Source organism: Papio anubis, chromosome 11, assembly GCF_008728515.1.
Source record: "Papio anubis isolate 15944 chromosome 11, Panubis1.0, whole genome shotgun sequence".
In the NCBI taxonomy this organism is placed as follows: domain Eukaryota; kingdom Metazoa; phylum Chordata; class Mammalia; order Primates; family Cercopithecidae; genus Papio; species Papio anubis.
The window spans coordinates 68,198,267-68,209,218 of record NC_044986.1 but is presented as its reverse complement, the minus strand read 5'-3'; the positions used below and the strand labels follow the sequence as shown (position 1 = coordinate 68,209,218).

At 57.3% G+C, this 10,952-nt stretch overlaps 1 protein-coding gene across 10 annotated transcripts in view; it reads right to left on the bottom strand.

The window, feature by feature from the left end:
* CDH23 (cadherin related 23) overlaps positions 1 to 10,952 on the bottom strand; it is a 419,373-nt gene that overhangs the window by 102,970 nt on the left and 305,451 nt on the right. For all 10 annotated transcript variants that reach the window (XM_021943382.2, XM_021943384.2, XM_031652259.1 and 7 more), the window contains 5 exons: positions 9,316 to 9,505; positions 8,835 to 8,980; positions 6,408 to 6,627; positions 4,188 to 4,340; positions 2,031 to 2,144 (listed from right to left, as the gene is read on the bottom strand). In XM_021943382.2, the coding sequence (XP_021799074.2) occupies positions 2,031 to 2,144; positions 4,188 to 4,340; positions 6,408 to 6,627; positions 8,835 to 8,980; positions 9,316 to 9,505 (823 nt within the window). The remainder of the gene's footprint in view (positions 1 to 2,030; positions 2,145 to 4,187; positions 4,341 to 6,407; positions 6,628 to 8,834; positions 8,981 to 9,315; positions 9,506 to 10,952) is intronic.

Here is a 10,952-nt window from a genome sequence, read left to right as displayed (position 1 = left end):
GTGACTCCATGCTTCTTCCCAGGCCAGCTGACCATATGTGGCTGTGCTGTCGCTCACTGGAGGTAGGTCTTCTCACCCTCCAAAGCTCCTCTCCAGACTAGCCTCCCACCACCCTTGGGGGCTGGCTTATTGCTCTGGCTGGGACTGGTGTGTGTGGGGGAGGCTCCCTGGAAGGCTGGCGGAAGCCCTCTCCTCCTGCCAGCCAATGCCCAACGTGAAGGCTGGACTCAGGGGTGATAACAAGTCTCCAGAGGGTGGGTGGCCATTCCAAGAGGGGAGGAGAGCAGGGCAGAGGGCAGAGGCTTCTGGGCATGGGCAGGCTGGGAAGGGACGGATGGTTGGAAAGAGTGAGGCCCAGAGAATTCATTCCCTTCTTACTTAGCTACTGCAAACTTCCTGGGAGGACCAGGGGCACCTGGTGGCACAGGCCTCATCCTACCACTCTTCCCCTCTGGGGCCCCCAAGGGTTCCCTGCTGCCCAGAGACCGAAGACTAAACTTCTTGGCCAATGTTTAGGCCTCCACACATGGCCCTGCCTGATCACAGCCTCCCCTTCCCCAGTGTGGGCCACTCCATGGCCAGCTGCAGTGTATGCACATGTGCTGATGCACACAGGGCGCTTTCCCACCTCCAGGCTCTTGCATGGGCTGGTGCCTCTGCCTGAAATGCCCTCCCTGCTTCTTCATGTACTGAAACCTTATGTGGCCTCCAAGGCTGCAGTGGGCACCTCTTGTTTTTGTCCATGAGCACTGCCCGATGCTCCCCTGGGAAGGCCATGTCCTGAATGTCCCCCTGTGGACCCTCCCTTCCAGGCTCTGAGGCCTGGAATGCTGGGTAGGTAGGACTGCCCCCAGCTCCAAGGATGGGCATGTGACTTAGGCCTAAGTAATCAGCACATCTCACTTCCCTGGCCACAGTGAGGGGCTCAGGAATGGTCACTGGGGCAGAATGGATCTATCTAGAGCCGACCTGAGGGCTTCTGCCAGGGAGGGGAAAGAGACAAGTGCTGTCTTCCCTGCTGCTGCACTTGAACCTGAGAATGTGTACAGGTGAGGCTGGGGCAATGACCTGCCACCATGTGAGCTGAAGAATAACACCAACTGATACGGTTCGGCTTTGTGTCCCCACCCAGATCTCAACGTAAATGATATTCCCATAATTTCCACGTGTTGTGGGAGGGAGCCAGTGGGAGATAATTGAATCATGGGGGCGGTTTCCCCTATACTGTACTCGTGGGAGTGAATAAGTCTCATGAGATCTGATGGTTTTCTCAGGGGTTTCTGCTTTTGCATCTTCCTCATTCTCTCTTTCCCTGCTGCCATCCGTGTAAGACAGGACTTGCTCCTCCTTGCCTTCTGCCATGATTGTGAGGCCTCTCCAGCCACGTGGAACCGTAAGTCCCATTAAACCCTTTTTCCTGTATAAATTACCCAGTCTCGGGTATGTCTTTATCAGCAGCGTGAAAACAGACTAATACATCAACACACAGGAGGCAGCACCAGCCAATGCAGAGACTGAAGCCTGAGGTGTCACCTGAGCCCTGAATCCAGTCATACTGGAAGCTCCATCTCCCAGTGGACTGATTTTGTGAGCCCATATTGCTGAAGTCAGTTCGTTTTATTTTAAAATTTGCAGCTGAAAGGGTCCTAACTCACTCAAAGGCACTCCCAGATGTCGATTCCTCCAGGAAGCCTCCCATGACCTCTCCCTCTCCGTGTCTGCACCACTGCCTGATACTCTTATGTCATCCTTTCCCTTTCCTGCTGGCTTGCCTGGATTTGCAGTAATTTGTCCACACGTGGGACTCCCATGCAGCTCCCACCTTACCATCCTAAAGTCTTGCATGTAGCACCACACAGTGAGCCTCATGCCTGGCAAGTGCTCAGTAATGTTTGGTGAATGTCTGGTGGCCCTTTCTCCACTGGCACCTGGGCAGAGTTCAGCCTTTAGCAAAAGGCCGGCTTCTGGGAGGCACTCATTGTGAACTCTGCCCAGATCACTGTGTTGGTTGGTGAGGGGCTGGTGCATACCGATGGCCTCCAGGATGAGCATGTAGGCGGCTGTGGTCTCCCGGTCCAGGCTCACCACGGTTCTCACAACGGCATCGCGGTAACCCACGCTGAACTTCCCATCCACGTTGCCACCTGTGGGTGAAGGACAGGAAGCTTCCGGCTGGGAAACAGAGCTCCTGGCCAGGAGAAGCAGGGGCTCTGCTCCTGAGCTGGGACCTGCCCTGGTGAGTTCAGGAGTGGGAGACTGTGCTGCTGATTCACCCCTGCCTGAGGTGCTCTGATGCGGGTGCAGCCTGGGTGGGCTCAGTGGGGGCGCCAGATGCCTGGAATCGTTTCCTAACCTTCATGAAGCACCTCCTGTTTACAGGTACTTCATGCAGACCACTTCATTTAGCCTCCACTTCACAGAGGAGAACCCCTCGCTCGGCGGTGTGCCTGTGCCACCTTGGGTTTCTCCGTGTGTGGGTCCCTGGGCGTGTCCTTCACCTCTCTGCTCCCGGCCTGTCCTGCAGAAGCGTCTGAGCAGCTAACCTGCGTAGGGGCTTGGATATGCGGCTGAGAACTCTGGGGTTGGCTGGGCATCCCCCAGGCCCCTCATCTCGGAGGTGAGATGGGCTGAGGATCGAAGCTCCCTGAGTGGGGACATGGAGGCTCCACACAGGGAGGAGTCAAGGCAGGCATACAGGAGACAGGGATTAGAGTCTCCTTGAGTTCTGGGAAGGGGGGAAGTGTGAGGGTCTCCTCTTGGGGTGGACGGGAGTCAGCAAAGAACTCCCAGAATAGTGTGGAGACCCCTCCCCTGCCAGCTGGCGAGCAGTGTGGTGTTCTGGGCAGCAGAGGGCGCCATGGCACCAGCTTTGTGGTAAGCTTGGGCAGGACTGGGCTCAGCTCCTTGCAGAAAGCACACTGAGAATCCAGGAGGGCTCTGGGCAGTCGGCAGGAGCCCACCACTTTGGGGTGCTGAAGAGTCATCCTGCGGGCTGCCAGGTGCTCCCCTGTCCTTGCTGGCTTGCCCTTGGATAAAGCATTCTGACCCCCAGACCTCCAGTGCTCCCCAGTGTCTGAAGTACCATCAGCAAGGGACACACTCTGGCTCCCAGGGAGCCCAGGGCAGAACTAGGACGCAAGAAGTGCGGGCAGTGGAGCCACGGAGCTGGTGCCATGTGAGGGGTCTTGGCAACTAAGCCCTCCCTAGGGCCGACTTGAGGGCCAGAGTTGTGAGGAGTAGGCCTGAGGATGCTGGGCCCCTTCAGGGAGGCGAGGGAAGAAAGGGAGGGCTGAGGGCTGGGAGGTCACATTGGCCGCAGCAGAGCCGCAGATGGGGTGTGAGCCGGGCTTTCTTGCTTCATGGGGGGGCACTGGGAGGCTGGTGTGTGCCCTGCTCGTGTGTACAGGCACACATATGCAGAGGCAACATGTGTGTTGGTAGGCAGGTCATGGACAGAGAGAGGACTGAGTTGGTAAAAGGGCCAAGGAGGGTTGAAGGACGGGGAAGACCGCACCCCCATGTGTCCCAGCACCTCTCGTGTGTCAGGGAGGCTAAGAAGCTGTGTTCTCATCCAGGAATGGCAAATCCATGGGATGTGTGCCACCACCTACCAATCCTATCACCATGGCAGACATCACTAATCCATCGCGGTTCACTTTCCCCTGTGAGCCAGGACATGGCCTCATCATCTGTGGCCATAGCTCTGCAGGCAACAGCCAGGCAACATTTTTGAGCTAAAACCATTTCATTTAGGGAGATGAAAAACCATTTCATCTGCCTCTAAACAGATGGGAATTCTCCTGAGTAATCCCCGAGGAAGGATGAGGCCACGTTCCTCTGGTCACTGCTCTGTCACCCATACTTGGGGCAGGGAGTGAGGCTCAGGGCTTCTCCCTAGGAATCATGGGGCCTCACCTCCCTCTAGAATGAACCTTGGTAGATGCTCCCCATCCCTGTAAGCAACTGGTTCAGGAGGTCCCCAGGGAGCCAGTCCAGAGTGATCTGGTTGCAAAGCCCTTGGGAAGAGCCAGGAGCAAATCCTCGGGAGGCACCAACAGGGGTTAAAGCCCCACGGTAGAGCCCTGACCTCTTTTCCACCCTCACCTGCCCCCAACCTGGTCTATCTGGGAGGGCTGGGAGCAGGGCCCCAAGAGGCCTGCACAGGTGGGCGGAGGCGGGGACAGCACCTGTGATGAAATAGCTGAGCTCGGCATTGAGGCCCACGTCGTTGTCTGTGCAGTTCAGCCAGACCACTCGGAACTCGCGCGGCACGTCCTCGGACACGGACACGTTGTACACGGCCGGGAAGAAGGTGGGCATCTCGTCGTTCACATCCAGCACTGCAGGACAGAATGGGCGCCGGGGCTAGGCCTGGCTTCTGCTGCAGATGACTCAGCTCCGGAGCAGTGGCTCCAGCCCCAGACCAAGTAGGGAACGAATTCCCAAGGGAGTCACGGGCTCCAAATGGCATTTGTGTCAACACCTCCTGGCCGTGAGCCCAGGGCCCCCCATGCCCACTGGGGCCAGGACCAAGCCCACCAGTGCTCCAGACCCTCCCGCTGTCCCTGTGCCCTGGGGGCTTATTGCTGCTCAGCTAAGGGAGGAGAGAAAACCTTAGAACCTCTCTCCAGTATGCGCCTAACAACGACCATGACAACACGGACAATCATGACAACGAGGATGAGAGTGACCATTTACGAGCTTGTCCATCGTGCCAAGCCCATGCTGAGTGCTTCCCGTACAGGACCACGGGCAGCCCTCAGAGCACCCTAGGAGGCAGGCATTATTACACACACTGTGGAGCTGAGGAAGTGGAAGCTCAGAGCAGCTGAGTGACTTGTCCAAAGTCACACAGTGGCAGCGTGGAGAGCTGGAGCCTCAAGATCTACCCCTCAGTGTGCAATGGAGTTTCAGCAAAGGGAGCTCGCTTTGAAAATCCCACCCCCCAAAATAAGGTTTAATTTCCCTTACAGATTTGTTTAATACAGCCCATGCTGGGCCCCTATTCCTTAGGCAGATGGGGCTTGGACAACTTTCTTTTTTTTTTTTTTTTTTTTTTTTTGAGATGGAGTCTTGCTGTCACCCAGGCTGGAATGCAGTGGCCGGATCTCAGCTGATTGCAAGCTCCGCCTCCCGGGTTTACGCTTCTCCTGCCTCAGCCTCCCGAGTAGCTGGGAATACAGGCGCCCGCCACCTCGCCCAGCTAGTTTTTTTGTATTTTTTAGTAGAGACGGGGTTTCACCGAGTTAGCCAGGATGGTCTCGATCTCCTGACCTCGTGATCCGCCAGTCTCGGCCTCCCAAAGTGCTGGGATTACAGGCTTGAGCCACTGTGCCCGGCCTTGGACAACTTTCATAGCGAAGTGATCCCCACCCCACTTGGGTTCCTCTAAGTGGTATCACCAGGGGAGATGCTGGGCCCGTTTGATGTTATGACTTCTGCTGGGGCTTGGAGAAAGGCCCTCCAGGGGTCCTCTCTTAAAGCTGGGACATATTCCCTGTCAATCATCGGCCAAGAAGGGGGTCCTGAAACTGGCACCAGAAACCCACAGGCAAGCCTTGGACCGATGGGAGAGAGAATGTTGTGCTTTCTGAAATCCTCACCATCTCACTGAAGAGGGTCAGTGCCTGCGCCTGTGCCGAGCTAACTACTCCCTCCCCCGCCCCCCTGCCAAGCCACAGCGGCCGGCAGAGCTAGCATGGGACTGAACAGGCCTGGGAACAGGCCATGTCTTGCCTGTTAAACTCTGCCCTTATTTCCCTGGGGTTATTCCTGGCCCCTTGGCAACAGCTTATGTCCCCATCCTGTCCTGAAAATTAACGATTCATGCAGAGTGGAAACAGTACCCGGCCCTTCACCAATAGAGGGCAGAGACACTGGGAACGACCACGACAGTCCCAGGGGCATGACGATCTTAGGGAGTCTGGGAGTCCCAGCTGCTCTCCTCCCAGGGTGATGCCCTGTCACTGCCAGCCCAGGGGTTCCACACCCATGGGAGACGGAGGTCTCCTTTATGTCTCCCAAACAAAAACTCTGGCCTTCCAAAGAAGACAAAGGGCTCTGCACCCTCCCTGCCTGTTCATGACCCTGAGGGTCCCGGCCGCTTCTCAAGCCCTCTCTGCTGTTGCTGTGATCAGAGGCTAGGAGGGGTGGGGGTGACGGGGCCTTGGCAGCAGGTCCAGGCCACTGCCCCTGAGCTCTGGGGCACTGAAGGCAGTGGCCAGGTGTGGAGAAGGCTCTGCTGTGTTGAATGGCTCCAGCTGAGGAGGGCGCCTCATTAACAAGGGAGCCTGTGCCTACAAGTCCAGCAGACAGCAGTGGGGGACATGGGCTTCCCTCTCCCCCTGGCCCTGACCCAGGCCTGTGCCCACACACTGAGCACACAGCAGAAGCCCCCACGCCCTCACCGTGGATGGTGAGCGTGCTGGTGGAGCTCTTGGTGGGCGTGCCTGCGTCACTGGCGACCACCCGCAGCTGGTACTCGGCGATGCGCTCTCGGTCCAGCTCGGTGGTGGTGACCACCACGCCGCTGCTGCTGTTGATGAGGAAGTCCATGCGGGGCATGCCGACCGGCATGCGGTAGGACACCAGGCCGTTCAGGCCCTCATCGAGGTCGATGGCCACCACCTGAGGGCGAGGAGGGGCAGCATGAGGGCAGGGAGGGGACACTGGGACGGGTGCTTCTCCCCCAAGAAGTGCTCCCTCCTCCCTGCCAAGCCACACTTGGCTGCAGCCAAACACATCTGCTCCCCTCCAAGCCTTACGCCAGGCCACTGTCCCCAGGGCACCCTCCTAGATGCTCTCTAAGGGGGTCGCACGTCAGCTGAAAGGCGTCCGGATGCACCAAGTGAGGCCGGCGATGGGGTGGCAGAGGGACTTTTTAGACTCAGGGCTCAGGTCTCTACAGTGCTTTCCCCCCTTCAGCCCCTGCTCTCCCCATTAGGAAGCCCTTCCAGGTTTGGAGCAGCTGTTCCAGCTTGAGGACCCCACCATTATCTGGAGTTCAACCACATAGAAGGCTGGATCCACAGGCTTTCCCTCCCCTGCTTTGCTTTGATTTGTGAGACAGCAACAACAAAAATAAAATGACATCAAGGGTTCTTTTTAAAAAGTCACTTGAGGATTTCATTATCATTATTTTTTTAAAAAGCTGTTTGCGGCCATGTACAGGCAAGCCTCCTCCCAAGTTCCTACACTGTTCTCATTTGCACCTCCAGTCCTGATCAGATTGCCCAACTCAAGACCCCCCGGTTCCCTGAACAAAGTTTTACTGAAGTGGATCCAAGGCATTTGGGGAAATGTGTAATAATAGCTAAAATAAGAGTTTGGGATTAAGCCAAGACTTTCAGGATTGGAAGACAATATCAAGGTCATCTGATCTATTTCACATCCAGCAAAAAAGGTGTCTGGACTCAGTTTGCATGCTTTCCAGGACGGGGGGCTCAGTATTTTTACTTTACTTGAACATAGCTCTACTCCCCTGGAGAAGGCTCTTCTGCACAACCCGCAGAAATCTGAATCGCCTGAGGTCCTAGGTGGGACCAGGGAGCCACAGTTCAAGGGAGGGCCCTCATCCTGTACGTGAGGACAGTTTCCAGATTAAATGCTTCCCGCTCCTTCCTCTAAGAACTCAGAAGTTGCATTGGTGGTTATCTTTCTTTGCCGGCCGTAAGCCCCCAGAGAACCGGGTTTGGGGGTTGACTCACTCTCACACCACCTCCCCTCTAGTCTGAGGGCTTCCTCGGGGACCGGCTGCTGTTCCCTGGATTGTGGCGCCCCCTGCTGGGGATTTGAGGACCCACCAAAGAACACCACCTCCTACTACAGATGAAGAAACTGAGGCACATCGGGCCTATGGGGCACCACCAAGCTCACTCCCTCTGGCATCCTGAGAAACAACCCCGTCTTCTTCTAATGGGAACAGGCTAACCTGATACGGCCATTGCGTCTCAGATATAAGCCCTTGTGACAGATACACAGTGATCACCACAGCTACCGTGTTTCCTGTGTCCAAGTTCCAGGGTGCTTCATACATGTGTCTGATTGAGTCCCCACAGCACAGCCAGGCAGGTACTATTATTATCTCCATTTCACGGATGAGAAACTGAGACTCAGAGAGGTTAAGCAGTTTGCTCCAAGTCACACAGCACCCTGGTGCTGGAGATGGGATCCACACCCCTGTTGTTTGGACTCCACAGCCCATGCTCTTAAGCAGGAGGGTCTCCAGTGTTTCCAAACGGCCTCTGGAGGGCTGAGGTTTTGAAAGGACTTGAAACCCTGGATGTCCTCTCCCCTAAACCAGCACCTTCAGGATCCCCCTGACCAGAGGATGATGGAACAAGAGGCAAAGAAGCCAGGCCCAAGATCAGACCGTGCCTTGCTTGGCCACAGGGTCTTGGGCAAGTCTCTTTAGAGCCCTGCAAAGTGGGGAGAGGCCCCTCCACTGTAGTAGAGGGAGCTGATCCGGGGCTTATGGGAAGCCATGGGAGAGGCGGATGCCCACGGCTACACTCATCTGGCCTTCTTTGTATTCTAGAACCATCTGCAGGCTTAGGGAATGGAAGTTCCTGGGCCAGACCTCCATAATCAGGCCCTGAGAAACTTGGACGTGACTTCCAGAATTCCATCTTGCCTCTCTCCCTCTCTCTCCCTCTGCCTTTGCCCATCTCACTATCCTTTCCTGCCACACTTCCCTCCACATCTCCAGAGCCTCTGTCCTTCAAGATCCAGCTCCTCCCCTGCCCCAGCTCTGCAAAGTGTTCAGCCTGGGCTAGGCCCCTCGGGCACCCACTGCCCACTTCTGGGCTGGTAGGAATGAGATGAGAGAGACTCACTTGGTAGATGGAGACCCCTGCAGGGGTGCCTTCAAGCACCTCAGCTACAGAAGGCAGGTTCTGAAAGGTGGGGTCATTGTCATTGAGATCCAAGAGGTTCACAAACACTGTGGCACTGCTGGTGGCTCTCAGAGGGGGCCTGCCACCTGGGGAGACCAAGGCGAGAAGGGGCTGAGGACGGGGTAAGATGGGTGCAAGAGAAAACGGACAGAAGAAGGCAAGTGGCAAGAGGGTGGCAGATTCAGAGCCCTCCGTCCCAGTGGCCCCTCCAGGAAGCAACCTGGGCCTCACGGCTAGCCTCCCCCGCCCCCTCCGTTCCCTCGGGGTGCTCTGGGAGTCACAACTGGGGCGTGGGTATTACCCTACTCTTGGTGATCAGACACAGCCCTCCTGGGTGGGCCCAGGTCCCCCAGAGACCCAGTCACCAGGGATGCCCGCAGTCTAAGGTGTGGGGGCTGTGAGGGGCGAGAGGGGTCCATACAGTCAGTGACAGAGACGACGATTTTGCGCATCAGCTCAGCCTCGTGGGGGTCAGGGTTCTCCCGGTCCAGCATGGCATGGGTGGTGCGGATCTTGCCTGTGGTGCTGTTGAGGCTGTAGAACTTGTTGGGTGGCTGGATGCTGTACACCAGAGTGCCATTCTCCCCCAGGTCTGGGTCCACAGCCACCACCTGCCAGGGAGGGAGCAGACCCCTTCACTGAGCCGTGCCTGAGGAGGGTGTCTCTGGGCTGCCTGGGGGTATCTGAGCTCAGACGTTGGTCCTGGGGAGGGGGCATCCTGGCTCCAGCCCAGGAAGTGAGCCTGCCTGCTGGGCCCAGTAGCGGGGTCTGAGAGGGATGGGAGGCAGGAGTTCTCTAGGGGAGGGGCTGGGAAGGGCTGGGGAGTCTGTACTCCAGCTAAGATTTTTGAAAGGATTTGAAACCCTGGATTTTGGAGACTGGGTTCCTCCTCATCAAACCCTCCCTTCCTTCCTTCCTTTCTTTGAAGCATTAGATTGTGACACCAGAGATGACAGGGCATGTGGAGGAAACCATGGCTGGGCCCCAGTTTCAGAATGCAGGACCCAGTTATCTGGGGCAGTTGTGGGGCTGCGGGAGTGTTGAGGAAGGAGAGGGTGGAGCTCCCTGGAAGGGAGGTACACCGTCCCTGATAAGGGGCAGGGTCTCAGGACTGGGCCTCAGACACTCTGGCCCCTTCAACTCCCCAGCCCACAGCCTTGTTCCCCACTTATAACCCCCATGTCATGAAGGGGTCAGTGCTCAGTGTCGCCCTAACCCAGGGGTGCTGAACCCCACAGCCTGCTGTCCCTTAGTGTCCCAGATCCCACACAGCCAGGTCGTAAACAAAAGGCAAAGGGCCCCCTGCAGCCTTTGAGGGCTCCCCGTCTTCGCTGAGGCCTCCTGTGTGCACGGATCCCCTGCTCTGTGGGGAAGCTCCCTCATCCTCCACCCGCCCTGCTTTCCACAAGGAGAAAGCAGAGCCCAGAGAGGCACAGGCCAGTCTCATGGTCACACAGCCCCAGCCATAGAGCTGACCCAGCTCCCAGCCTGGAGGCTCCTGAGGTGGCCCTTACCCCTCGCTCACCCCTGACCTTGCATTGCAGAGGCCACTGTGGTACCGGGGTGGACAAGACCAGTGCGGGGGAGGTGACCACAGTCCCTGGGGCCACATCAGGACAGGATTATTCTTAACTGCAGTACACTTGGTGGTGACAGCCAGGCTTGTCAGCTCCTTCATCTTACTTGATGTGGAGCCTTTTGTGCTTTGGCAGCAGAATCTGTCCCTCCTCTGCTTAATCCCCAGCCAGAGGTGTCTCTGGGGCCACCAGACCAGAACAGACAGACGAGCTGCCCCGGCTGAGTACTCCCATCTACCCTGTCCATGGCTCCTGGGGAGGCCGGGGAGAGAGAGGCTGATGCAGGGCTGAATGCTGTGGCACCCTCGGCCAGCTGCCCCTTCAGAGGGGCGGCGGCAGCCCCCACTCCCACCCTGGACTGCTCAGCCCTCCTCTCCTCGGCCCAGCCTTGCAGCATCAAAGGGTAGGGGAGGGGAGGTCCCTGCCTTCCAGGCCTGAGGTGTCCTTATCTTGCTGTGGGCATGTTGCCTCAGTTTCCCTA